This window comes from Stigmatopora nigra, chromosome 15, assembly GCF_051989575.1.
Source record: "Stigmatopora nigra isolate UIUO_SnigA chromosome 15, RoL_Snig_1.1, whole genome shotgun sequence".
NCBI classification, from domain to species: domain Eukaryota; kingdom Metazoa; phylum Chordata; class Actinopteri; order Syngnathiformes; family Syngnathidae; genus Stigmatopora; species Stigmatopora nigra.
The window spans coordinates 10925966-10952724 of NC_135522.1; the positions used below are offsets into that span (position 1 = coordinate 10925966).

Genomic DNA, 26759 nt, shown 5'->3' on the forward strand with positions numbered 1-26759 from the left:
TTTGCGTGTTCTCCTTGGGCTTGCGTGGGTTTTCTCCAGGTACTCTGGTTTCCTCGCACACTCCAAAGACATGCATGGTAGGCTGATTGGACACTTTAGATTTCTTCTAGGTATGAGTGTGAATGGTTGTCTGCCTCATCATGCCCTGAGATTGGCTGGCCACCAATTCAGGGTGTCCCCCACCTCTTGCCTAAAGTCAGCTGGGATAGGCTCCAGAACCCCTCTGAGGATAAAGCAGTTCAGAAAATGGATGAATGGATCTTGCCTAGTATAATGAATAATTTTAGCGATGGCAATGTTTGTGCACATGCATGGGCATATGGAATTACAAAATTGAGTAATCAACATCAATTGGCTGTTTTTGCGGAGGATAACATACATTGGAGGAACAGGTGTATTTACACCAATAATCACAATATATGCACAAAATGTCAAAGGTTTAAATCCTTCTGTGATATATTGTCATATCATACAGGATGAGTACCCTGTTGGATAAAATGATAGACTCACATGAATACTTTCTCTTGTTCAGCTTTAATTTGTATGAATAAAAAATGGCAGGTAAATTAACAGTCAGCATTATTTTTCGTATTTGAACAAAAAGTCTATTTAAAACACAAAACATACGTGTTTGATGTCTAATACCTTACACGATTGATGACAATAAAAAAACTCAATTATAAATGATTCCCATCCAGGAATACCTAAAAAAAGCAAGAAGCCTCTTATGGTTAAAATTAATTTGTAAGCTCCAGTATTTTAAACCATGATGCTACAATTTAAAAAAAAAACAAAGCTCAGTTGAAGAAAAAAAATACATCTTAATCTAAGCCTATAAAGCATGTCTAATCGAACCATTTACAAAAATACACATTCAGACATCAGAAGCAGCATGTAAAAGCTTCAATAATTATCCTCTTTAGAACTAAAGAGTAGCATCCACCTTGCCATAATTTACAACTCAGGAAGTCCGGGCATGGGAAAATGACCTGCAAAAGTTTCAACCTCTGCTTTGATCTCAGTTAGACGCTGCTGGATGTTCTCTTTCTGGGCCAATGCCTGGACAAACTCTTTGAGATTGGCCTTGGGATCCAAACTTCTCTGCAGCTCCAAGGTCAGCTCGATGCCTGAATGTTTAGAAAGGAAAAGTTGTAGCCAATTTAGATTTGAATTTTACTTCAGACACACAATTGACTAATTCATCTAGGACTTAATTGAATCTTTTTAACATGCAGAGCAGGTTTAGTGGTTCAGTTAGTAATTTTGCTGTTCTATTTCTAATTTCTGTTTCAAATGTTTTTAACTGACTTGATTTATTGTGACTTTTAAAGTACTATTTTATTTGTGTTTTTGACTTGTGTGATGTACTACACGGCGAATCATCAGGTTTTTGGCATGTTTTGTCGGGGTTTTGGGTAGAGTTGTGTTTGTGCGTGCGTGTTCCCATTGTGTGTGCTCATCTGGTTATCCCAGCTGACTTCAGGCCTGAATCAGTGGCCAGCCAATCATAGGGTACGAGGAAATGGACAACCATTCACCCTCGCACTCCTACCTACGGGCAATTTAGAGTGTCCAATCAGCCTACCATGCAATGGTTTTAGAATGTGGGAGGAAGCCGGAGTTTGTCTTGAACGGTCCTATAAAAATAAATGTACCTAGCCTTGCCATTATGACGTTAGCTTCCATCCCTCACCTTTGTGAAGGAAGTCTGCCACCTTCCTGAAGTCCTCTTCCACCAAGCCTCTGGAGGTGAGTGCAGGGGAACCAAATCTCAGTCCACTGGGGCGTAAAGCACTTTTGTCCCCTGCATGAAAAGATCATCCGGTAAAATCATATGTATGTTTGTTAACATTCAAGTGAACAACAAGTCATACCTGGACAAGTGTTCTTGTTACAAGCTATAGCACAGGCTTCCAGAACCTTCTCAGCCCGTCCTCCATCAGTTCCTTTGCTACGCAGGTCCAACAGGATCAGATGATTGTCAGAACCACCTTTAAATGAAAATATAATCACAACTTTCAACATATTATTAAAAAAAATTAAGACATGAAGCTCACTTTTGACACTTTGCCATGGCAGTTGCTGTTTGGTGGGATTTTGTGCCTACTGATGGGAAGACTTGGCACTTGTATAAAAAAAAAAAAAAAAAAGAAAGTGGGTTGTGGTTGGCGAGGAGGTGGGAACCGTATTGCTACTGCCAGCCCCTCACCCAAGTTGAGGCAGAAATGAATTGGAGATGTAATGCTGAAAATACCAGCCAATTTAGTTTTTAATACATTTTCGGTAATGTCTTAACAGGGGTATGTAGTACAGGCGTGTTCCTGTGTTCAATGACTCCGTATTATGGTTTGTAAATATATGTAACCGAGATAGAGCTGCCAAATGTCAAAAGTTTTATTTCATAGTGGGTGAAAATAATTTTCAGATTTTGTGACCTTTTCCCTTGTGGTATTTATCAATGATGCATTAGAAAATGAAATAAATAAATACCATTTGTGACAACAACTTGTGTTGAAATATTTTGAGTGGGTGGAGTGAAGCTAAGAACAGAAGACAAATTAGGATCTTCTTTGTTAATGTCTGTATGGTCCCTTTATTACTGATCTGTGTGAAAAATATGATTTGCTATCATTTAGATATTTTGATTATAAAGTACAGTATTTCATATCACCTTTAAATCCTTGAGGTTTTGGGAAAAAAAATCATTTTAATTTGGGTTAAAAATAGATATGTGGCCCTTAACTCATTCAATGCCACTGATGGTTATATATACATCAAATCTAATTCAACTTGAATGGCTAGGTTGGAGTGTTCATGTTTCACTGCCATTGATAGCACTAAACGTTTAATCAATTTTAACTGGGAATGTGTAGCGATTGCAGCACTCCCATCTAGATGACGCCAATGAGTTAAAGAATTTGACACCAACCTGTAACAATCTTGTAGCCGTGCTCAATGAGGGCATCAGACAAAGCTTTGCAGTTGGCAAGAACCTGCACCTGGTAAGATTTGAACTCAGGTGTCATGGCTTGTTTGAGAGCCACAGCAACACCTGGACAAAAGATTTTTTTTTTAATTAAAAAATTGCACCTGCAATTCACTTTTGCAAAAACTTGCCAAAGACCTGTTATGAAAATAAAAGACTCCTTTCCTCAATTTTCAACTTTAGAAAGGCCACTCAACCAAAACAAACCCATAATTGAGAAATTTGTTCCTTTACTGTGTTACAAAGCAACAATATTTTCATTCTAATTGTATTGGTGGTCAGGTGATTTTGAAAATAGTGCATCTTTTAAAAAATATACAAAACAATCTAATTGAGGTCTGGTCCATTTTTCTTATTTAATGCTTCATCCTAATTAGGAGAATGAAAATCTAGTATTTTGGTTGTTTGTTTATGGCGTAACATATACATCAGTATCTTTTTCATTATTGATTGTCAATTAAAATGGAAGGAACAAATAGAATAAGAAATGTCCTTGGGTTCAGTTTTCTTTTAAATATTGTTTTTCCTTGCTCTTAGATGCTATGATGTAAAAACTAAAGTTCTAATTTGAAATTTAATTTTAAATCTGTTATCATACATGTGACTTCTGAGGTCACTCAACTGCAAGACTACATAACAATTTTTTGGTCTTCTTCAAGCAGAAATCAACACTAGTGTTCCCAAACTATGATAAAACCAAATAAAGTCTGAAACTGCATTCATACCAAAATTAAACCATTTCACTAAAACGGTGGCCCTGCAGAGAATGGTTAGCAGGTCGGCCTCCCAGTTATCAGATCTAGGGGTCAATCCCACACCTTTGTGTTGAGTTTGCATTTCTCCAGGTATCCAATTTTCCACCCACATCCCATAAACATGCATGACACTCGAAATTGTGCCGTGTGATTGGCTGCCCACCAATTCAGGCTGTCCCTCACCTCATGCCTGTAGGTGGCTGTGATAGGCTTGTGCAATTATATTGACTTTGTGTGGGAACCCATCATGTAAAAAAGTGACACAGATAAAGTACTGTAAGTAGAGAACCTGCAATGGCGTGGTTGTGCGGTCCGCCCTGGAGCCCGGGGAAAACAGCCTGATTGATTAAAGACTCCAGATTATACATAGTCTCCTTCCCCTTGGCATCCACACTACGGACACCTGAAAAGAGCAGAGATTAATGAAGCATAATCTTAAATCGCTTCAGATACTTCATGGTGAAGAGAACTGACCTTTCCTGAAGAAAATCAGTCCAGCTCGGCAGCCACGTAGCGTCTTGTGTGTTGTCGTGGAAACAACGTCACAGTGTTCAAAGGGTGAAGGAACGACTCCAGCAGCAACCAGTCCACTGATGTGAGCCATATCTCCCATCAGATACGCGCCATTCTCGTTAGCAATCTGCCTCATGCGGCTGTAATCGAGATTACGGGAGTAGCAGCTGGTTCCTGAATAAGGAAACAACTGTTTTATTATGTACTTAGTGTATTCATTTGGAAATGTTTTACCAATGATTAAGATAAAATACATTAAAACTTTCATGTTTATCCTTTGCAACATGGTGCATTTTCCCCACCAGTGAATATTTTTAAACTTTATGAATTTGACAATACTCTAATTCAGATTGATTATTAAAGTAAGACAAACACATAACTTCACATCTTAAAAATACAACAATACACAAACAAAAATGTAATACATGTGCATTTAGTAGATAACCTGCGATGATGAGCCTGGGGTGGAAAAGACGTGCGTTTTCCTGCAGTCGATCATAGTCGATATAACCAGTTTCAGGGTTAACCTGAAAACAAAACATTTTGAACTACTTCACACCAGAAATAGCAACATCTGGCATAAATATGAGAAATAAAACTTGCCGACTGGAGAAAAAAAACGTTTCAGATGCCTATTTAGCCTGTAGTCCTCCATTTGACTATCGATACTTTAATGCAGTGCATCTAAATAATTTTTTGTTCTGCGGGCACTGTTACCATCATAATCCATGACTGCTACAAAAATTTCGCATGTTTTTCTGGAAAAAACTCAAGCATTTTATCACTGTGATTGTGGTATAATGGCTTTAAATGTCTGCGTTTGGACAGGAAGCTTACTGGTCTTTGCTAGTTGACTCACGATGCGTTCTTCTGTCTTTCTTTGAATCCCTGTAAAACACCTCTGGGTCCACAGCGGTGATAGACACGGGTGACACATTACCATTTATGAATTATTAACTATTCCAAGTTTTAACTTTTCATTTAGAGTAGGAGGCCAGCATTGAAAATGCTGTACTATTTTATGCGAAAATGTCTATCAACCCCCAGAAGATCAAGAAAATGGCAGACCGACATTTAATAGATGGCGACTCGGATTTGGAGAAGAACCAGAGTCGGAGTTGTAACACGTCAAAATCTGGAAGCACGGCATACTTAGAGAACCACCAACCATATGTGGGAGTTGTTGAATGTTTTTTTTTGTTGGCTTTACATGCAAACCCTTTATGTACTTGGCTTTTGTCATCTCATCTCATTTTCTGAACTACTTTATCCTCATTTGGGTTGTATTTATTGTGTAATTGGTTTGGAATCATGCGATCTGGGAGCAGAGGGTGCAGAGCGCCAGTGTCTCACAATCACTCTACTTGAGCTTCGACAGTGATGGGTGTGCGAGATGTATTTACCTTGTATGGCATGGACTCAAAAAACATGGATGTTGCAGAGATTTTTTTCTTTTCAGTCATGAAACCGTGCGTTAGGTGACCACCATCAGGAAGGTCCAGGCCCATGATTCGACCATGTGGTTCCACAATGGCGGTGTAAACAGCAAAGTTGGCAGGGGAGCCTACACAGAAAAACATTGAAATTTCCTCTTACTCAATTTGAGAGGCATCTATTTTATCATGTTCATCCAGCGCAAAGTACCAGAAGGAAACCCATCCTAACATGCAAAACCAGATCCAAACAACTATATCTCACAATTGCGAGGCAGATGGGTAAACAGTTCTTCCACAATGCTTCTCTTAAATCGAGATGTTTAAACAGATTGTTACCTGAATAAGGTTGCACATTAACGCCCCATTTGTCAGAGTCCAGACCATAGGCCTCAAGTGCCCTTTTTTGGCAGAGTCTTTCCAGCTCGTCTACGTGCTCTGTTCCACCGTAATACCTACAATCAAGCGATTATTGAGCATATAAAATGAAAATTGTAACTACCGTATTTTCTCACATGCTGACCGCCTCCGTGCACAAGCCATTGCCTTAAAACTGCCTTAAACTGTTGACTTTTATGATTATTCTCATATAAATCGCTCCCCGATTCACAATTTTGACCTCCATATTCATACTTTTAAGAGGGAGTACAGCTGTCTCTGGGCTTGAGGCAGGGGAGACCCTGAATTGGTGGTCAGCCGATCGGTGGGCACAAGAAGACGGACAACCATGCACACTCACACCCACACCTGGGGGCAATTTAGAATGTCCAATCAACCTATGATGTATGTTTTTGGAATATGGGAGGAAACCGGAGTATCCGGTGGGAAACCCATGTAGGCCCGGGGAGAACATGAAAATTGCACACAATTGGACCGACCTGGATTTGAACCCAGGACCCCAGGACTGAGAGGCCGACGCGCTAACCACTCGCAAAACTGGTTTCCTCATTAAAGAGTAAAATCTTTTTGAAAACAATGTCAATTCTTGGCAGGAGCATATCGATAACTAACCGGTATGTAAAGTATAGCACTTTGTCAATATATTGTATATATTTTCATACCTCTGACCAGGATATCCTTCGGAGTACTTGTTGTTCATACAAGATCCAAGTGCCTCTAAAACAGCTCTGCTGGTGAAATTCTCTGAAGCAATCAATTCAAGCCCATATTTCTGCCTGTGCTTCTCATTTTTAATGATAGAGAATACCTGAAACACAATTGTGGGCTGACTCAAATTTCGGTACCTGGACATTTCGTCGCCGGACGGTTCGTCGAACGGACACTTCGTACCCGGACGGTTCGACGAACGGACACTTTGTCGCCAGACATTTCGTCGTCGGGCATTTCGTCGCCGGACCTAACCCTAACCTTAACAACTAACCTTAACCACTATCCCCTAACCCTAATCCCAACCACTAACCTTAACCACTATCCCCTAACCCTAATCCCAACCACTAACCTTAACCACTATCCCCTAACCCTAATCCCAACCACTAACCTTAACCACTATCCCCTAACCCTAATCCCAACCACTAACCTTAACCACTATCCCCTAACCCTAATCCCAACCACTATCCCCTAACCCTAATCCAAACCACTAACCTTAACCACTATCCCCTAACCCTAATTCTAACCACTAACCTTAGGAAATGCCCGTCGACGAAATGTCCGGTCGATGAAGTGTCTGGCGACGAGGTGTCTGGCGACGAAGTATCAGTCGACGAAACGTCCGTTCAAGCAGATTTCCGTTTTGAAAAGGTTGATTTGAGATTAAGTAAATCGACATAACAGCTCAGTCCCGAAACGCATTAATCTTGTATCTCAAGGTATGACTGTATTTTGGTCACGTGGAAAATGACGCTAGTGACCACTTGTATTTTTAACCCTCCCTCCATTTTGTCCCAAAATACGAAAAAAATATCCAAGTTACCAAACATCAAACAAAATAAAACATTCTCGAAACGTAAATGCACTTCCTTTATCAGGTTATTTTGTTTTTGTATTGTCATGGTGGAGTTGCTTTCCCAGTGGCGTATTCCCAAAAACTCCCTGGGCTCCCATTGAGTATAAGGAAACTGCGTCTCCACAATGCTGGAACCAAGGTTAGCGTGCTGTGGGCGGACGCAATGGTCCGGCCGTAAAAGGGTAGGTGCCCGGTTCGCCATTAGACATTCCAAAATTGTGTATGTAGAAGCATTCCTAAGCAGAGGTAGCGCTTCAGTGAGAAAACCAACGCTTGCATGGGGAGAACACCTCAGGAATTAAACAGTCAATTTCAGATCACCAGGCCGTCCCAATACCAAATAAGCAACCATAAATTGATATTCAAATGTAATCAGGAAAAAATGAAATTCTGTTTATTGTTGAATAATGGGACTGTGATAGACACCCAGTAGTCATTTTAAATGAGAATTAAAACGTATTAAAACGTCACAATAAAAGTCAAGCATATTTTCATATATACTGACCTCAGCATCGTTGATTTCCAGAGGCTCCAGCATCATCTTATTGTGCGAGTCCCACATATCCTTGGTGATGTGATTGCCGTTCGTAAGAGACATCGTTGTTGTTCTTGCACAGTGCTGATCTAATAGAGGATTAGCATTCCATTCTTAATCCATCCAATATTGACAATGCCGACCAAATATGAACAACAAACCATGCATCTAAACTTTGCTGAAATTAAAAGGAATTTGATGTGATTGTTAAAACTCCTGTACAGTGGCACTGTAAGACTAATTCTTCACAAAGTTTGATTTTTTTCCCCTTCAAATTATTTGAGGTTACGTCAATGGACAAAGTACAACTAATCAAGTCTGTAAGATTTAATGATGGTCTGATTTCACTTTATATATAAAAAAGGTTTGGATTGTGATATCAGAGCTAATTTAGTGAAAATGACATATACAATATATGTATAATATGGTATTATATTGTAAAATGAAGATCCTATTAATAACTAATTGTCTGCCATTGACAATGAAATGCATGTAAAAATAATGTACACTAGCAGGACTGTTTGCGAATACTCATTTTTAAGTACCATTGACGGTGCTAAACGTCCAATCTATTTCAAATGTGAGGAGTGAATGCATGTTCAATTGCTCCCCTCCAGGCGAAATTGATTTTATTTTTTTACGTCTAATGTTGAAAATGGTAGCCAATTATAATACTAGTTAAATTCGAGTGAAACGTTCATTGAGTAACCAAAGGATTGAATATATAAGTTGCCTGTTTCGACACTTGGATCTTCATTGAGTAAACTTTGGACCGATGCATTGGCAAAGCAAACAGAAGAGTTAAAAACAATCTTAACCCAGATTGCCTTGAGTTTTACATAATGTGTCTGCATCCGTGGTTCACAGAAAAACGACAAATTCCTAAACTTTAAAACACAAATAGGCATACAACTTGTTTTAGATAAACAAAGCAAATTAATTGAAAAGTAATGGGCCTGTCCTTTTTTTAATTGTTAAGTTATACGAGGAGGGCCATAAACCAAAACACAAGCATAGTTCATAAGACATTGTCAAACACACCCCCCAAAATGCAAAATTGTGTCTAATTAGACCAATAATAATAATTTTGAGATGAGTAGAGTATACTCACTAGTTTTGCAATATTTAAGTGACAGTCAAAGCTAAAAACTCACCCAGAAGCAAGACAAGTGAACGAGGTTGCCAAATGTAGCCAACAACTATAATCACGAGGCCAGTGTTAGAGAAATGGTTAAAAAAAAGTCTAAAGTCCGTTAAAGTTTTGACCTATCATATTCCTCGCTCGTATTCTTCATTTATTGCATCTATAGATCTTAAGCGCTTCAGCGCCACCTTTAGGTTGGCATTTATTATACCACAAGCCAGGCTCAATCATGATATATGTGGCAAAATCCTCAATTAATCTATACTTGCAGAGCCATCAGTGGTCTTAATTTTTTAATTCATATTGTTTGTCAATTTTAAGTTTTCTTTTATGTGAGGCACTATCCATTGTTTACTTAATTACTATGAATTTGTGTATTCAAAAAACATTTTTGTGGTGTGCACAGTTGGAAAGGGAACACAAGTGATTTTGTGCTTGGACCATAGCTAAAAATAGCAAAGCACTAAATAAGCAATGTTGGAACATTTTCATCTTAGTAGTGTGAAATATTTTAATGACTCGGTTATGTACAGTGCAAAATCCAACAACTTGAATGTTAAATAACAATGGCCATGGCAAAATGATCAGTTTGATCAGATTCATATAACGTAAAAGCTCATAACTTCATTCCAATTATATATGGGACCAAACTGCAGTTTTACCAATCCAAGCCATTATATTCCAGTGGTAAGGTGACAACTCTTCATAGCAGGTTTTTTCTCCTTTTCTTTAAGTCTATTTCATATTGCCTCAGTTCCTTAAGTGTAGAAATGATACTTTGCATCATTTTAGTGAAAGGGAGCTTAATCCTTTCGCTGCCGCTGCTGCTGCTTCTTTCGCCTCTCTTGCTGCAAGAGAAAAGCATGGATGAAAATATGAAAGAGTTCCCATATATTATTCCTTAATTAGACAGGAGTATTCATAAAGAATCAATTTCATGACAAAATATTGTAATAAAGGGCATCCCGGCGGATTGAGAGGTTATAACATCAATTTCACAGCTCTGGGATCCTGGGTTCAAATCCAGGTCGGTCCAGCTGTGTGGAGTTTGCATGTTTTCCTCAGGCCTGCGTGGGTTTTCTCCGGGTACTCCGGTTTCCTTCCACATTCCAAAAAAAACATGCATGGTAGGCAAATTGGACACTCTAAATTGCCGCTAGGTATGATTGTGAGAGTGAATGGTTGTTTGTCTCCTTGTGCCCTGCGATTGGCTGGCCACCAAAAAATGAGATGGGAGATGAGATAGATATAGATATATCATGCAGATATAGATATATCTGCATGGAGGAATGGGCCAAAATACTAGCAACAGTCTGTGAAAAGCTTGTGAAGAGTTACAGAAAAAAGTTTGGCGTCCGTTATTCCCAACAAAGGGTACATAACAACATATTGAGATGAACTTTTGGTAATGACCAAATACTTATTTTCCACCATGATTTGCAAATAAATTCTTTAAAAATGAAACAATGTGATTTCCTAGGGGGGTTTCTCCACATTCTGTCTCTCATAGTTGACGTTTACCCATGTTGACAATTACAGGCCTCTCTAACCTTTTCATGTAGGACAGTGATTTTCAAACTTTTTTGGCCACCGCCCCCTTCACCGCCGGGCCAAAATGCCAACGCCCCCTTCACCGCCGGGCCAAAATGCCAACGCCCCCCTCTTTACCCCTTTCCAACGAACGAAGCTTAAATAAATAGAAGACAGGCGCCTCAGATATTATTCGCTAATTTCGTTTCTTTTAATAGACCAATGCGCAGTTCACCTCGAATCATAAAAATTGATAGCTGATGCATTAAGCCGGTCGCTGTGCGCATACGTCTGTGGTTAAGCGTTGCCGGCGCGCTGTTGTGTGCTCCTCTGCGGCTGACTGGATGGTGGTGGTTTCCCCAGTCGCCTGCATCGACGATAAACTCGCGACAATTAGTGATATACGGTATATGCGCGCTGCTCGTGAGCGCTCGAGCAGACAACGTTTCTTGTTTCAATAAAGCTTGTTTTTTGTCGACTTTTTATTACAGACAATCAATTTTTCCGGTCTTTCTACAAACACCAACGTCACATTTTACTGTAATTGCTCCATCGCCCCCTTCACTATTTCAACGCCCCCCATTCGCCTGTTTATTCGTCAGCGCCCCCCTGAAAGTTCACACCGCCCCCCGGGGGGCGGTACCGCCCACTTTGAAAACCACTGATGTAGGATAACTTGCACAATTGGTGGTTGGACAAATACTTATTTGCCCCACTGTATACACACATATATACAAATACTAACCCTTTTTCTCTTCATCTTTCTTTCTCGCCGCTTCTTCTCTCTGTTTTTTGATGATAGCGAGACGAGCAAGATCAGCTTTGGCTTGATCTGTCTTCCCTGCTAAATGCATCTTCATATAACGCTCCTTTGCTTTCTGCTTCTCAATTTCCTCTCTGTAAAAGGAAATAACCTTCACTCACTTTGTGCATATGCTTTATAAATAGACTCAACAGAAAATAGATACAAACAAATAAACAAACAAGCAACTTGGCCAAGCTCTAAGAAAAATGTCTTATTTTAAATTGTACATGTCATTGTAGGGGTGGGGGGTGCAATTGACTCGTATGAACACAAACCTTTCTCTCCTCGACAATTGCTTGGGCTCATCCAACTCGATGTGTGTCACTTTCTTGGATTTCTGAGCGATTCTGTTGGGGTTATCTATTTCGATCAAGCCCTCGACACCTACCCTCTTTCTCTGGAAAGATATTGGTTAGGTTTAACAGTGAACAGAATTATATATTGGAGAACAATAAAAAATAAAATAAAATAAAACAATGACGGTAGTACCTGTGAAGCATCATCGTCACTATCATCTGATCCTGATCCCTGTAACTTCTCTGTAATATCAGTCTGAGCTGCCCCTTCCTCCTCATCCTGCAACAAAAAAAAAAAAACATACAGGCCATGTATTTACCGCATAAATTATACAGGTGCAGCATGTACTTATCGAAATCTAGTTTCCAACTATTTGTCACCCTACACAATGACTTCCAACTAAGCATTTGTCACATTTCCATAGATAATAATAGATGTGAAAACATGGCAGCCAACTATCTTTCGGCTGTGAATTGAAATGTTTTTTATCAGTAGTAGAAGCCCAAAAAAAATATCATTACAATTGAATTGGACATCTGGCACCGAAAATGGCAGACAATGAGATAAGCAGTGTCTGACTAAGTCATTATAACATTTACATGGGAAGTAGTTTAGTCTTAAAAAAATGTAAATAAATAGAATATTTCTTCTCTTACGGGGCAGCCACACAGTGCGTTCAAATTCAGGTCGGACCACCTTTATGGAGTTTGCTAGTTCTCCCTGAGTCAGCGTGGGTTTTCTTTGGGTACTCCGGTTTCCTCCCACATTCCCAAAGACATGCATGTTAGGCTGATTGGACATTCTAAATTGTCGCTAGGTATGATTGTGCGTGAATGGTTGTTTGTCTCGTTGTGCCCTGCAATTGGCTGGCCGCCAATTCAAGATGCCCCCCTGCTGGCATATGCTCCAGCACCCCCCACCACCCTCGTGAGGAAAAAGTGGTTCCGAAAATTAGATCAGATGAGGTACATTTCTTCAAAACGTCATATTGGTATTACAAAGCCAAGGGTCAGAGCCAGTGTTAGGAGCCAAAATAGGGCATGGGTACAATCCTAGTAAATTGTTAAACCTTGAACTGCTCAAAAGTCCATCAACCAGCAATTCAGTAGTGGTAAGACAACTGGTGGGGGAATTTACCGTTTTCCTCTCCTTCTCCGCCTTCATTTGGGCGTCGATCTCCTCAGGACTTGTGTAGGTCCGCATGCGACCCTTGTGGCCACCTTTCCTACCTACAGAAAAAATGACAGACGTGGACAGATTTTCTGTGTTTACTAGTATTTACAGTAAATGCGGACATTGATTTGATATAAAACTGTTATGTACAGATTGTAACACCATTAAGACGAAATAAATATTAATTGAACACAAAAAATGTTACCTTAAGTGGCTAACGCTTGCTGAATGTATACATATTTAGACGAGTTTATAAAACGAATAAATAAAATTGTCATTCTACACAATAGACTCACCTCCCTTGGGCATTTTGTTGAGTAAATACTGTATAGCAATTTATGACGGACAATAAAAACTGAAAAGACATATAAGGCCGAAGACGGCTGACAGCTGCTAAAGGAGCAACACAACAGAGTCGTATTTGGCAGCTGTGGTTATGCCTGTTCATATAGTTTATAAGTTAAAGTGTTGGCTTGATATCAAGCGCTTATCACCGTGGAATAAACACATTATTTTAACCATGGTTTAAATTTATGATCAGTACATCGTGCGATATAAACACACAAATGTTTTTCGATTTTCTTAAAGGCAACCTGGTCCTTAAAGTGATGCAATATCACAAAAACAACCGTGGACTACTTGTCATCTATACACAAAAATACATTAACACTAATAAATTAATTTATTGGAATGATTAAATACCAAGATGGAATATAAAATAATTCTAAAACATATATTAATAACGTTATTTATGTCGTGACGTCACACGATATTTCGAAGGACCCCGATGACGGCTAACTAAAGGGCCCCAGCGCTAAAGCGACCCAAACAGAGAAACATCCTTAGATCGGTTTCGGGAAAAATTTAACGAAATGCCTAAAGTTAAGAGAAGTCGTAAGCCACCTCCAGACGGTTGGGAACTCATTGAGCCTACTTTGGATGAGCTAGATCAAAAAATGAGGGAAGGTAAGCTCCAACAGCGCTATTTAGCCCTTACGCGGTTAAGGACATCAACATTTTAGCCAGCGATCACTAGATGCTCTATTGAAATCAAACGTAAATGGTTTCTGGGAAAACGTACACATTTTTTTAACATTTGACTAAAAATATAGCGTCTAGTTTGTTGTTTTCCTCCGTTTGCGATTTCAGTTTCTGATCCTCTTGTGTTCTGCTTGTTATTAGCGGAAACAGAACCACATGAGGGTAAGCGCAAAGTGGAAGCCCTTTGGCCGATTTTCAGACTGCACCATCAGCGGAGTCGATACATCTTCGACCTGTTCTTCAAAAGAAAAGCCATCAGCAGAGGTAAGGAGGACAATGTCGAAGAAATAAATGTTTTACCTACTTCCTGAGCTTAATTCGAGACGTTTTCTTGTCAATTGTAACTCCGTGTGCGTTCCAGAGACAACAGGGGTATGCAAGTATTTTCTAGGGGGCCACAGGAGAAACAGAAAAACACGTCAAAAAGTCCCGTGCATTCACTGTGATGCTACCAGCTCCTGCGTAATCTTGAAAATCCGTTATCCCTCAAACAAATACGAGTAATTAGCCTGTGTCTCTGACACCGCAGCTCTCGTCCAATGCCAATGAGAAAAAGTCATAACTTGGTACTTTATGTTGCAGCTGAAGCTCCAGGTTCCACTCAATGTCCTCATTCCTTCTTGTCACGGTTCGCCTGGAAAGCGGGTCGTATTAGTACTGCAGAGTCCACCAAGCACTCTTTGACAATTTTTCCTACAGAGAACTGTTTTAGAGATTTTCTGAGCAATCACAAAGATTGTCTCGTGGCCGGTCTACTTGCCGAAAGACGTTTAGCCAATGGCCAACTCGCCGAGGGGGCATCGGGCCGAACGACTAATTAGCCGACCGACTAGCCAGCCGAAGGATGTCTTTGCCGCTTTTGTAGATGACTAGCAAAGCATCCGATTTTTGAGCCCTTTCATCGTCGCTAAATATTTTTGTATTTCTCCCCATTTTAACTAACTCTGGTAATGATGATTCAAATTGTAATGCTTAAACACAGCCATCTGCTCTCCGCATTTAGTATCTGGCTTTCTTTTTTTAGCATCACCCAGCATTTTGGACGGCATAAGTTTCCATATTGCGACGGTATACACACGAAGATAATGAATTCAAAATATAAGCAATGCCACCTTAGTCCATGCTTGAGGTACAATTCAAAATTTCATTTATTTTGTCATTTCCAATCAACCTCACACGGGCCGGTCTCAACCAATACAAGGGCTCTTAGCGGCCCCAGGGCCGTACAATCCCCAGGTATGTTGTAACGTAATAGATGCTAAACTGACGTTTGTTTTCCCCTGTGTGTGTCTTGTACAGAGCTGTACGAATATTGCATAAAAGAAGGTTATGCTGACAAGAACCTGATTGCCAAGTGGAAGAAGCAGGGGTATGAGAACCTATGCTGCCTTCGTTGCATCCAAACACGAGACACCAACTTTGGGACAAACTGTATTTGCAGAGTTCCTAAAAGCAAGCTGGAAGTTGTAAGTCGCATGGTTTTACACAATTTTTTCTCTTCACTCATTTTTGAATAGAAATACTGACCTGCTTTAAATGTTCAAACTCCAGTGTAAAGTTAATAAAATATAGTGGTACCTCGAGATAGGAGTTTAATTTGTTCCCGGACTGAGCTCGCATGTCGATTTTCTCGTAACTTAAATGAACATCTCCCATAAAAAGAACTAAAAACAAATGAATTCCTTCCAACCCTCTGAAAAAAACCCAAACTGGATTTTGGATTGGAAAAACTTTTTTTTGTTCTAATTCACATTCTATGAACAAAGTAACAAATAACTAGTGGTTTAATAGTACTGAAATGTGTTTAATAGTACTAAAATTAGACGGATTGCGCAGAGGGGAGGGAGAGACAGACAGGGGAGGGAGACTTTTTGCATGGCAACACGCTCTTAACATAACATAAACAAATTTAAATGAACTTGGATTATGATGCAGACACTCAAAACTAAGTTTAATCTTATTTTACACTAAACGTAATTCTAATTTTGTTTTAAATTTTGATACCTTTCTTCTGTCGGGTTGGCTCTATTGGCCCACCTCCACCTTGACTTTCAGATGCCACCTATCGAGGGTTGTTTGCTTTTTTTCTTCCCCTCAAAATATTCCAAAAATGATGCACACAAATGTCCTCGCAATAGGATAACGCACAACAACTTCCTAATGAGAAGTAGCATATCCACCATTCGCACTGACTAATGGGGAAAAAAACACTGGAAAAAAATGCAACAATCCGCCTAGTGCTCGTAGAGACGTTACACAAGGGAGTACCCGTGATGTTCTTATGAGCAGCCTCTCGTGTCCGCTGTATGCTCATATATCAAAATTTGTCTTGTATCTCAAGATAAATATTTGCCTGAAATGTTAATGGTATATCATATTGCTCGTATGTCGGGGCACTCGTAGGTCGAGGTACGACTGTATCACCGTCTGTGTAAGGTGATAATAACAAAAGAATAAAATGTCTATAGAAAATTTGATATTGTTTTAGCAGATATTATGTAGCACTAATGTATAGCAAACACTTCCTCGCCTTACCTTCATGAGTTCTCTTTTATTTGTAGGGAAGGATCATTGAATGCACCCACTGTGGCTGCAGAGGATGTTCAGGTTAAGTGTAGAACATCAAGACTTGACCTCCACCTTTGCTGTCACACCTGCTTCAAAAAACCGTTCCTTATTCTGGACAACATCATTCCCAATGGTCGGAAAATGGCTGAGAAGTTCACTGAGAGGGGCCTTCTTGTATTTGCTACAGCTGTTTTTATGACTAAACTGTCTAAAACCGGTATCTTCAATACCTCTAGGTGAAGTTGTCTTTAGGTCTTGTTTCAGTAGTGATTTGTTTTTGTTTTTTCATTTAAAGAGAACTTGGTGTGAATTTATTTTTGTTTTTAAAACCTGTTCATTGGGATAATTTGAATAAAACACTTCTGAGTGACTGGCCTCCTGTCAAGAACTCATCTTTTAACTTTCAATACTTGGAATTATACTCAAAGGTAGCCATTGAGTCAAAATTGGTCATCATTTATTTAGGAACCTGAAGTTAACATTTGCATAGCAACTTAAATTTAATATCTATCAGTTTAAGGTATTTAAATGCTAATGACAGTGCTAATAACTAGCAATAAGTAGGGCCATGTACTTTTAAGGAATTGGTTGAAAAACATGATGTATATAACCTTTTATAGAGAGGGTACATTGTCAAAAGAAATATTTAGTACTACAAATCATCGCAGCATAGCTGAATTGGAAGTTAACACTGCCTCACACAGGTATCAAAGTGGTTTTCTTTTTTTTAATTCTCAATATATTGCTGGCTTTGGATTAGTACTAAAGTAATGAATGTGTGAAATGCACAACCTAATCAGTAGGTTTTATATATATATATATATATATATATATATATATATATATATATATATATATATATATATATATATATATATATATATATATATATATATATATATATATATATATATAGAGAGAGAGAGAGAGAGAGAGAGAGAGAGAGAGAGAGAGAGAGAGAGAGAGAGAGAGAGAGAGAGAGAGAGAGACAGAGAGAGACAGAGAGAGACAGAGAGAGAGAGAGAGAGAGAGAGAGAGAGAGAGATAGAGATAGATAGATAGATAGATAGATAGATAGATAGATAGATAGATAGATAGATAGATAGATAGATAGATAGATAGATAGATAGATAGATAGATAGATAGATAGATAGATAGATAGATAGATAGATATATAGATATATATACATATACATATACATACACACGCACACACACACAGTACAGACAAGCCATAGAAACATATCTTGAAGCTCTTTTTAATTGTCAATTTAGTGTTCAATATCACAGTGGGTAGTCTGGCAGCCGTGTAGGTAGTTCTGGGGTCATGGGTTCAATCTAATGTCGGTCACCCTGTGTGGAGTTTGTATGTTCTCCCTGGGCTTGCGTGGGTTTTTTGAGGTGCTCCGGTTTCCTTCCACATTCCAAAAACATGCAGGGTAGGCTGGTTGAACACTAAATTGCCCATAGCTATGAGCGTGAATGGTTGTCCATCTCCTTGTGCCCTGCGATTGGCTGGCCACCAATTGAGGATGTCCCCTGCCTGGTGCCCGTAGTCAGCTGGGACAGGATCCAGCACCCCCTCAACCCTTGTGAGGATAAGCAGGACAGAAATTTATAAATATAACAGTGGAATCAAAACTCCAAAAGAAACAAATATAAGTGCAAAAGTTTTAATGGATGCAAATAATTTAATGAACAAAATTACCAAAATGAAACTCTTTCACTGGTACTATAATAGACATCCAATCAGGCTCTTTTCATCCCTCTATGAATTTTAATGAATTCATCTCTAGTTGACATCAAATGTATTTAAAGCGGAAAGCCAGCAGCGAATGAATGAACATTTCCTCTTAAAAGGGATTGGACGTCTAGCGCAGTGTCTGACCAAGCCATGATAGGATTTACATAGTACTTTATACTTGAGTATGCAGTGTAGTATTAAAGTAGAGGGGGAGGGGGGCTTGTAGTAGTATTTTTTGCAGTACCCAGGTGTCAGAATCGGTATTGCATCCGTGCAACAATAGTATATACAGTAAGAAAAAAATAAGACACAATCTGCTGAAAATAATACCACAACTTCACCGTCCGACACCAAAAGTTCACAGATATGAAATAAATGTAATATAAGGACACTGAGTGTTTACATGTTAAGCACACTGCGGCATGGCTTACATTCATTTTTTTTTTTGCTGAATGGGGAAATTGGTTAAAAAACATAAAGGGAAATCTATTTGTTAGGTCACATGCAACAAATAGGTTAAAAGAAATGTGCCAAGGCAATTGTAACGATACGCTAAGTTATTTGCGTTAAAATAAGTTAATGAAACAGTTGATGGAAAAGAGAAAAAAAATGCATTCATAACCAATATCCTTTTAAGGATGAAATTAATACTCCCACCATGACCTTCCAATTCCATGCAATCACATGTTTAACTTTTGGTACAGCAATACAGAATTTTCAATAGAAAGATCTATTTTTTTAAAAATCATTCATTCATATGGTTGTTTCAGTGGTTTTTCAAATTTCTGAAATTTGTGAAGACACGTTACAGGTAATATAACCAAAAAATAAACCCATCTGATTTGTGGTTACAATCAACAAAGACCACTGATCAGGCAATGATAAAACATGTTTTATAAATATAGCTAAGATCCAATTGTTCCTCACCTAGTGAACCCTGTTTATAACAATAATTTCCCCCATGATAGAGTGCCAACACTATCGATATAATTAACTGTGGCACAGAACAGGCCCATGCTGATGCCATAACAGTAAGTATCACACCTTTAAGACAACAGTGAAATTCAATACATTAAGATTAAATAGCTTTGAAGTCAAAATTCCACAAAAAAAGCACATTAATAAATACTAGCTCCAGTTTTTTTTTGTTTTGTGCACCTCAAAGTAACCACAGACTTCCTCAAAGACATGCCTTATCACATTAAGACAATTGCATCCAATTTATCAAGCTTGGAAAAGTATCATGAACAGCTTACATCACCTTCTCAAAAATGAAATCTACGGTTAAAAGTCCCACATTGTAAAACCAGCATTGTTCCTTGTGTCTACTATAGGACTCAAATTAAGGGTGGTTGACAAAGGCGTAACAAATTTGCATAGTGTTCATGAAGTTTCATGTTCACTATATACGAAACAAGTTGGACTGCGGCCAAACTGGCTATTTTTGTACAAGAACAGTAGGGTCAAATTCATTTTTACTGTAATAAAAATAAAAATACAAGATACATTACACATTTGAGAAATGTCTCATCCTCCAATGTAACCCGATATGTGCAAACATTTAGACTTTTGTGTCAGGATTACAGAATTTGCACATTTGAGTCAACATGCTTTAACAATTGATCCATTTGCCGAGATATGCTAGTTTCCTCATTTACGATACACACATGCACACAGCCCAGATTTTATGCAGAGATATTACCGTTAGTGATGCACCGATGCCGGCCGGTTTTTGGCCAATGGACATTCTGTTCTGATACTACTGAAAAAATGTTTGTCTTTAATTCTTTAAATACCAAATGACAACCTATTCATTTGACTGTCATGTAATTCATAGGTCTTTTCCAGGCATTACTGCACTCATAGTTTGCCATTAACACCACGAAATGTCCAATTCATTTAAAGTTAGAGAGCTTAATGTGTTCGTTCAAATGTATTTATTGCACAAAATTGGAACATCATATCTTAGTACTCCCTAATAAATAACATTTTAGTGTTGTATAGGTGCCGATACCATCGGTATTGGTGCAACACACATTACAATAAAACCAGTTTGATCGTACTTTAAAATGATCTCCAAGCATAAGATAATCGCTAGAACATTAAAAAGATAAAAAGGTGAACATGTTTACTATTGTTAAAAAAAAAAAATCAGATTTTGTATAAAACGCTGGTGGTGTAGTTAAAACTAAAAGAAGGCGCTGTTGCACTGCAGCCGTCAGCACCATGTAGGTAGTGCTGATTAATCAGCTGGCTGAGGTAGAGCACTATCTGGCTATCGTCGTCCCCTAGCTGCTCCCGAAGGAAACAGTTGCGTCGGGTCTCCACCCCATTTGACCCCTCTGTGTGGTTCACTGGCAGATGGAGGTGATGGGTGAAGGTGAACAGAAAGGCCTTGGCCACTAGACGGCACAGAATGCTCTGCACATGAAGGAAGTACGTAGAGCCTCGGCGAACATAGGTCCGATGGTCAGCCATGTTAGTGAGCAGTTCTCCACAATAAGGTGGACAGCGCAATGTTTTCTGGTCAGAATCCAGGATGGAAATGTAGCGGCTATAGCGAGACAGTGAGTACATGATGCTTGAACCCACAGGGGATGCCACTCTGAAAGAGAGCAGATAAATATTAACAGTTGTGATTAGCACTGTGACAATATATATCAATATGGTTATATACCCTAATATTTTTAATGTGTTTTTAAATACCATACGGTATAGTTTTAAAATGATGTCACTATTTAGGTCTGTGCTAAAATGTTCTTCTAGTCCAAAACATTCTTTCTCCTAGAATAGTGCCAGAATTAGTTATTCCCAGTCAAAAAGAACTGGACATCTAGCACCATCACTGGCATACATGGAGTTTTTATTTTTTTAAACAACTTTAGAGTATTACTTAAGGCAGTAAGTAAAAGATGTTTGTTTATACTCAGCAAGTCCTCCGAATTGAATGTCGATCATTGTCAAAGGAAAACAATGAGTTAATATATATATATATATTTGTTTAAAAGTATGTTGCAAAAGATTGCTTTCGTAAATAAGCAAAATCAACAGGAGTAGCCCGTAAGTACACTAACATTAATAAGGATGTGACTCGTGATTTGAACCCCCTAACTGCTGTTGCCAACAATAGACATTCATTTGTCTGTGAATAGATTAGAGTAGATTTCCAATACATCCTGACCGATAAATGGGAATGTTCATTTGCCCCTTGCAAGTTGAAATAGTTTGGACATCTGGTGCCGTTAATGAGTTGACAATATCAAAGGCATTCTTGTTGAAACTCTTGTTAATAAAAAATTAGAATTACGTTTAGTGTACGGTTAGGTTAAACTTATTTTTGAGTGTGTCTTTAACATAATCCAAGTTCATTTAAATTTGTTTGTTATGTTATGAGTGCATTGCCGTGCAAAAAGTCCCTGTCCCCTCTGCGAAATCCATCTAATTTTAGTACTATTAAACATCATAACCACTAGTTATTTGTTACTCAGTTTTTTTTCAGAGGTTTGGAACGAATTAATTTGTTTTTAGGTCATTTCTGTGGGAAACCTTGATTTGAGATACGAGTAAATCGACATACGAGCTCAGTCCCGGAACACATTAAGCTGGTATCATAAGGTATATTGGCTGTCTGAAGTGTTGTTGACATATTTGTAGTAAAGAAATGGCTAGCAACTTGCTGTTCCATTGATTAAATAGTAAAACTATTTATAACGTATATCAGTTCTTGTCCAGAGCTTATGGATAACCGGGTGGGATATAACACCGAACAATTTGTTGTCACATCTCTAATTATGTTGAATATATTTTTTCTTGAATGCTCACCTTTGCAATCCAATAAGTTTCCACCTATGGAGGTCAGTAAGGGTAAAGGGACAGCAAAGCCAAGGTTGCACACGCTCTCCACATTTCCCTGGAGCGGGTACAAATAAAGCCAAGGCAGAGACCAGCCGGCGAACTCTCCCCTCATCAGCCCCAAGCACCACAAGTGTCCTGCCGCTCAGTAAACACCACAGAGCCTGAATAGCAAAGGGATACTGTCGCACAAACCGCAAGGCCCCTTGTCCCGCCTTCTTCTTCTGACGCAGAGTCAGGATCAACCTGTTGCCCAGAGGGGAGGCAGTCCAATCAGAACCCGTAGACGTACTCATGGTACAATCAGACCCGTCCTCAGCTGAAGTATGGGACAAAGCATCTCCCAGGAGTCCAGCAGCATGGCTCTCTGAGGTCAGAGATCCCACAGCGTAGTCATCCAGGAGTGGAAGTAGGGCCTGGGGCTCCCGCTTGACCACCAGGATTTGAGTATTCTGCATATTAACAGTGATATGGGGCGCAACATCAGGCGGATTATCAATAAATTGTTCATGAGCCATACAGCAGGCGGCATCCAACGAAACCAGCGTTGAGTCCTCGCATAGTTCCTCCTTGGTAGTTTCCTCTGACGAAGCACGGGGGTCCCTTTCTTCATCAGTAGCAGCCTCTGCCCATTCACTGTTGCTCTGACCATCCACATCAGTTTTGTAGTCGCAATCTGGAGTAGAGTCAGACTCTTGATCTAAAACTGGCTTTGAACTTATTTGATTGCTGCAGTTACCATAAGGCTTCTGGATATCCATATCTTGGTCAAAACAAGAGAATTGGAGATCTCCATCTTCTAGTGTGAGACTGGGAGTATGGCGAGTTTCTGAGGCATGGTCGTAAGGCTTTAGAGGTTCTGATCCACCTACGATAGGTTCTGGAGTTATGAGTGTGAGGTTTTCTACAGCATGGTTCATAGCACAAAATGTTCTTAATCTTGCCCTACTGTCGAGATCATCGTAGTCATCTTCACAGATTTCCTCCTCAAATAAAAAGTTAATAATTCTCTGCTCCCTCCGCAGGGCTCGATGCAAACGACGGGTATGCAGGTAGCAGAGGTCACCTCGGAAATTCTTTTCCGTCTCCTTCAGAAGCTCCAAAGTGGCCTCATAGAAGTTGTTATCGCACAGCTCTTGGAGGGTCTTGAGGCGCTTGTCAAAACATTTTGCAGATTTGGCTTTGATCAGCTGTGGCGTATAAGACGGTCTGCGTTTGACACATTCGTCTTCATCCATTCCCACTTCACCTTTATGACCGTTGCTTCCCCAAACATCATCTCCTTCCTTGCTTAGCTTGGCATACTTGGCAAAGAGCTCTTCACACTCGCTCATACACATCTGACACGCAACAGCTTGAGGGTCCCTGCGAGGGCGATGTGGGTATGAGCTGATCTGCTTAAGGAGGTCCCTGTGCTCGTATATGCTCTTTTCCACATTGGCAAGTTCATTGGCCTTTTCCACAGCATGAGCAGAGTACATGTGTGTCCCTGCCTCTCTTTGCAGGCCCTCCTCCCTCTGCAAAACAGAGTAAGTGTACCTAAAAGGGGGAAAAAAGTTGTCAAATCATTGATTTTGGTTTGCTTTATATTTGCCATTTATATGAGGGGAAACCATGGTAAACATTTAGCTAAAAATAGGATTTTCATACTGATAAACAGTACTTCTTGGGAGCCATCTAAAAAGAGAGAACCATATTTTTCACACCAAGGCGCACCGCATTATAAGGCGCGACAGTCGAGTTATGTTATGTATCCATTAGACCAGACATGGGCAAACTACGGCCCGCCGACGTTGTCAAAATAATGTTTTTTTTTTTCTTCCCCGAGATGGTGCCGTCACCTGGTAGCCAGTGGCAGTAGCTGTGTCCACTCTTATTTGTTTTTCGTGTTTTACAGCCCTTCTATCTTTTTAAAATTACATTTTAATATTTCTTAATACATTCCTTTTTACTTTACTTTGTACTTTATACTTTAATGATGAGTGAGGAGTATGTTAATACTTAAGTCTTTTTTTTCTTTTTATGATTTCATATGTACTGTTAACGGATGCAGTTTTTTATATGTATCGTATCTTGTGCTGACCCAGTTCACAGTGAGGTTCACAGGAATATCAAAGGTGAGTGGAACCTTGTCCATATTGATTACATGCCCTGGCTGGATCTTTTTTTCAGTATTTTTTTTTCTGTAATATGCGCGGAAAGTTACCAGCGTTTCTTGGCAGTCAACTGGCAGTTGCTGATTTTTTTTACCCACGTCAGGCTCTCTTTCGAATTGCGAATAAATTCCGTGTAGCCAAACGCGCACAGTGTTAACATATACACTAATAGTGGAAATTTTGGGACTAGTAGTAGTACTAGTAGTCTATGAATATGCATTTTAATATTTATTAAATTGATGCACATCATTATGAAACAAATTGTGCAAATTATGTACTATTATTATTTGTGCAAGATTTTTTTTACATGCATTCTCTTTTGATGAAGCCAGTGTTCTTTAGCTTATATAATTTTGGTATTACAAATTTTGTATTTCAGATGCAAATGTAGAAATTTTCAAAATTTACTGCTTCCTACCACAAGTATTGCAATTTAATTGAATCCATTCCACAAGAAAACACATTCAGGACATTTTGCAATTTACTTGATAGTAATTCCTATTAACACCATTTAGGCAAAGTCAGATTCACTATTTGAATTCCCGGCATTCTATCTCATTAATTTTTTTGAGTCTATATTTTTGTTTTATTCCTTACAAAGTTTAAATTAAGTAAGGGTGACATTATAATGTTTAATATCTTTGTTCAGTTATCCCTGAAATGGAAACATTGGTTGTATTGATTTAAGAATGAACACTTACTCTAGGTCTCGAAGCTTTCTGTGAAGTTCTTTGGCGAAGGCTCTGCGGTTGCCAGCCTTCAAGCACTCCGAGGCTTTGGAGAAGCGAATGGAGAGTTCTTGAAACTGTAACATGATTTTCCTCTCATCTGCTGAAACATATGCCATGCAAAATGGCCGCACAAAACCCCTCGCCTCCAGGTCATACAGTGTAAGGTGATGAACATATGCAAAAGCACCCTCTTTAGAGTCACCCAGTACGACCCTAGAGTCCTCCACAAAACTGAGTCGAGGATATCCACTACCAGGGGGATGCCCCACAAAGGAGGCCTGATAGTCCACTGACATGATACGAAGGGAGAAGTAATTGAGATCAAAGGTGCCCCAGATTTTAGGATCCTCGGGAATGGTGAGGAGGGGCTGAGGACCCACTTGTTCAGAGAACTCTGAAATGAGGATGAAGTCTTTGGTGAACTTAGCGTATGATGTTTTGGCCCAGGGGTTGGAGTCAGCTGGAGGGTGGAGGGGAATAGAGAATTCCTCTGGAATTGCCCACGGGTCAAGATTAGCCTGACAATCATCGTCCTCTTTTGTGAAAGCCACCACATCTGGTGAACCTATCATAGTGCTATTCTAGAGGAAGGCATGAGAGACACCACACTGTGCAGCTCATTTATCAATTATGAAGAAGCTGGCAGAGTACACCAGTCAGATAATGTTAAGTCACAGTGATCTTCGTGCTCTCCACCAAAAATACACAATCCTATGTAGAAATTGTGTCCCTGTGGTAATCTATAGCATCGTGGATCGTGTCCAAAACATATGGAATGACAATTCATGCATGCAAACGAGGCAGCGTCCTTCTAACAAAAGCAATTATTTAGCGCCAGTCTTAGCACACGACCATCATCATTTCATGCAATGTCAAGGAACGAGATGATGAAATTACGCAACTTTCTCCGTCTTCTCTTCAATGTCTTCATTCCCGTTACGCCGTCTCGTTCACTAATACGTCTAGCAAGCACACCGTTTGCAGACAGATACCACATTATCATTACACAGTGAGACTGACGCCATGTTTACCCAGCTGCTTCAAGGCGAGTCAGGTGACTCATCAACCAATCAGATGCATGAATTCCAACCTGACGCATAAATAGCAGTGAAGCAAAATTATTAACTATTTCATGTACAAATTATGATCCTTATGTATTTCTTATACCATAGACTATTCCATTCAAACTTGCAGTCAAATATTTTGCGGTCCCCATTTGTGTTGTTAGCACATACGTACTTTGCCATAGGCAATGGAAAAACAAATACTACATAACTATAATTGATTGAAGAACAAATACATAGAACACTCATTTTGGAGGGAATTTTTATTATTAATACAATAAGAAAAGAAAAGGAAGTAAATTCAAATAAATTTGGGCCATGTGTATTTTCCTCTGGGAATTTCATTCACTTGTTCCTTTTTTGTTTTTGTTTATAAATATTTTGTTACCTTAAATAGGTTCAGTTTTACTCTTTTCAATACCACGTCCGAGTAATGATAACAAAAGAGAAAGTGAATATAAAACTTTTA

General features: G+C 39.2%; 4 protein-coding genes across 4 annotated transcripts; 1 reads left to right on the top strand and 3 right to left on the bottom strand.

Annotated features, from left to right (window-relative positions):
* Positions 1-515: 515 nt before the first annotated feature.
* shmt1 (serine hydroxymethyltransferase 1 (soluble)) lies at positions 516-8294 on the bottom strand. Its single transcript, XM_077735316.1, has 11 exons — positions 8156-8294; positions 6749-6894; positions 6027-6142; positions 5658-5818; positions 4700-4781; positions 4216-4428; positions 4031-4144; positions 2930-3052; positions 1875-1991; positions 1694-1804; positions 516-1127 (listed from the first exon to the last, which is right to left on the bottom strand). Exons 1-11 carry the CDS (start codon positions 8246-8248, stop codon positions 955-957), a joined length of 1449 nt encoding a protein of 482 aa, XP_077591442.1. The 5' UTR covers positions 8249-8294; the 3' UTR covers positions 516-954.
* Positions 8295-9609: 1315 nt separating this feature from the next.
* pdap1b (pdgfa associated protein 1b) lies at positions 9610-13643 on the bottom strand. Its single transcript, XM_077735110.1, has 6 exons — positions 13431-13643; positions 13099-13190; positions 12154-12240; positions 11940-12061; positions 11605-11756; positions 9610-10177 (listed from the first exon to the last, which is right to left on the bottom strand). Exons 1-6 carry the CDS (start codon positions 13441-13443, stop codon positions 10113-10115), a joined length of 531 nt encoding a protein of 176 aa, XP_077591236.1. The 5' UTR covers positions 13444-13643; the 3' UTR covers positions 9610-10112.
* A 257-nt stretch (positions 13644-13900) lies between these two features.
* Positions 13901-17113, top strand: bud31 (BUD31 spliceosome associated protein). Its single transcript, XM_077735111.1, has 4 exons — positions 13901-14100; positions 14317-14439; positions 15475-15641; positions 16737-17113. Exons 1-4 carry the CDS (start codon positions 14007-14009, stop codon positions 16785-16787), a joined length of 435 nt encoding a protein of 144 aa, XP_077591237.1. The 5' UTR covers positions 13901-14006; the 3' UTR covers positions 16788-17113.
* Positions 17114-20371: 3258 nt separating this feature from the next.
* smcr8a (Smith-Magenis syndrome chromosome region, candidate 8a) lies at positions 20372-26285 on the bottom strand. Its single transcript, XM_077735018.1, has 3 exons — positions 25197-26285; positions 22310-23878; positions 20372-21092 (listed from the first exon to the last, which is right to left on the bottom strand). Exons 1-3 carry the CDS (start codon positions 25796-25798, stop codon positions 20639-20641), a joined length of 2625 nt encoding a protein of 874 aa, XP_077591144.1. The 5' UTR covers positions 25799-26285; the 3' UTR covers positions 20372-20638.
* Positions 26286-26759: the final 474 nt, after the last annotated feature.

Bases quoted from the DNA above. Each gene is read 5' to 3' on its own strand.
- pdap1b (XM_077735110.1), bottom strand. The intron at 12,062-12,153 runs GTACTACCGTCA...ATATCTTTCCAG, and splicing joins GTGACGATGATGCTTCACAG to AGAAAGAGGGTAGGTGTCGA. The intron at 11,757-11,939 runs GTTTGTGTTCAT...TTCCTTTTACAG, and splicing joins CAATTGTCGAGGAGAGAAAG to AGAGGAAATTGAGAAGCAGA.
- bud31 (XM_077735111.1), top strand. From the start codon at position 14,007: ATGCCTAAAGTTAAGAGAAGTCGTAAGCCACCTCCAGACGGTTGGGAA. The intron at 14,440-15,474 runs GTAAGGAGGACA...TGTCTTGTACAG, and splicing joins AAGAAAAGCCATCAGCAGAG to AGCTGTACGAATATTGCATA. The intron at 15,642-16,736 runs GTAAGTCGCATG...TTTTATTTGTAG, and splicing joins CTAAAAGCAAGCTGGAAGTT to GGAAGGATCATTGAATGCAC.
- smcr8a (XM_077735018.1), bottom strand. From the start codon at position 25,798: ATGATAGGTTCACCAGATGTGGTGGCTTTCACAAAAGAGGACGATGAT. The intron at 23,879-25,196 runs GTAAGTGTTCAT...TCCCCCTTTTAG, and splicing joins AGAAAGCTTCGAGACCTAGA to GTACACTTACTCTGTTTTGC. The intron at 21,093-22,309 runs GTGAGCATTCAA...GCTCTCTTTCAG, and splicing joins AAACTTATTGGATTGCAAAG to AGTGGCATCCCCTGTGGGTT.
- shmt1 (XM_077735316.1), bottom strand. From the start codon at position 8,248: ATGTCTCTTACGAACGGCAATCACATCACCAAGGATATGTGGGACTCG. The intron at 4,145-4,215 runs GTCAGTTCTCTT...TGCTCTTTTCAG, and splicing joins ACTGATTTTCTTCAGGAAAG to GTGTCCGTAGTGTGGATGCC. The intron at 1,805-1,874 runs GTATGACTTGTT...CTTTTCATGCAG, and splicing joins TAACAAGAACACTTGTCCAG to GGGACAAAAGTGCTTTACGC.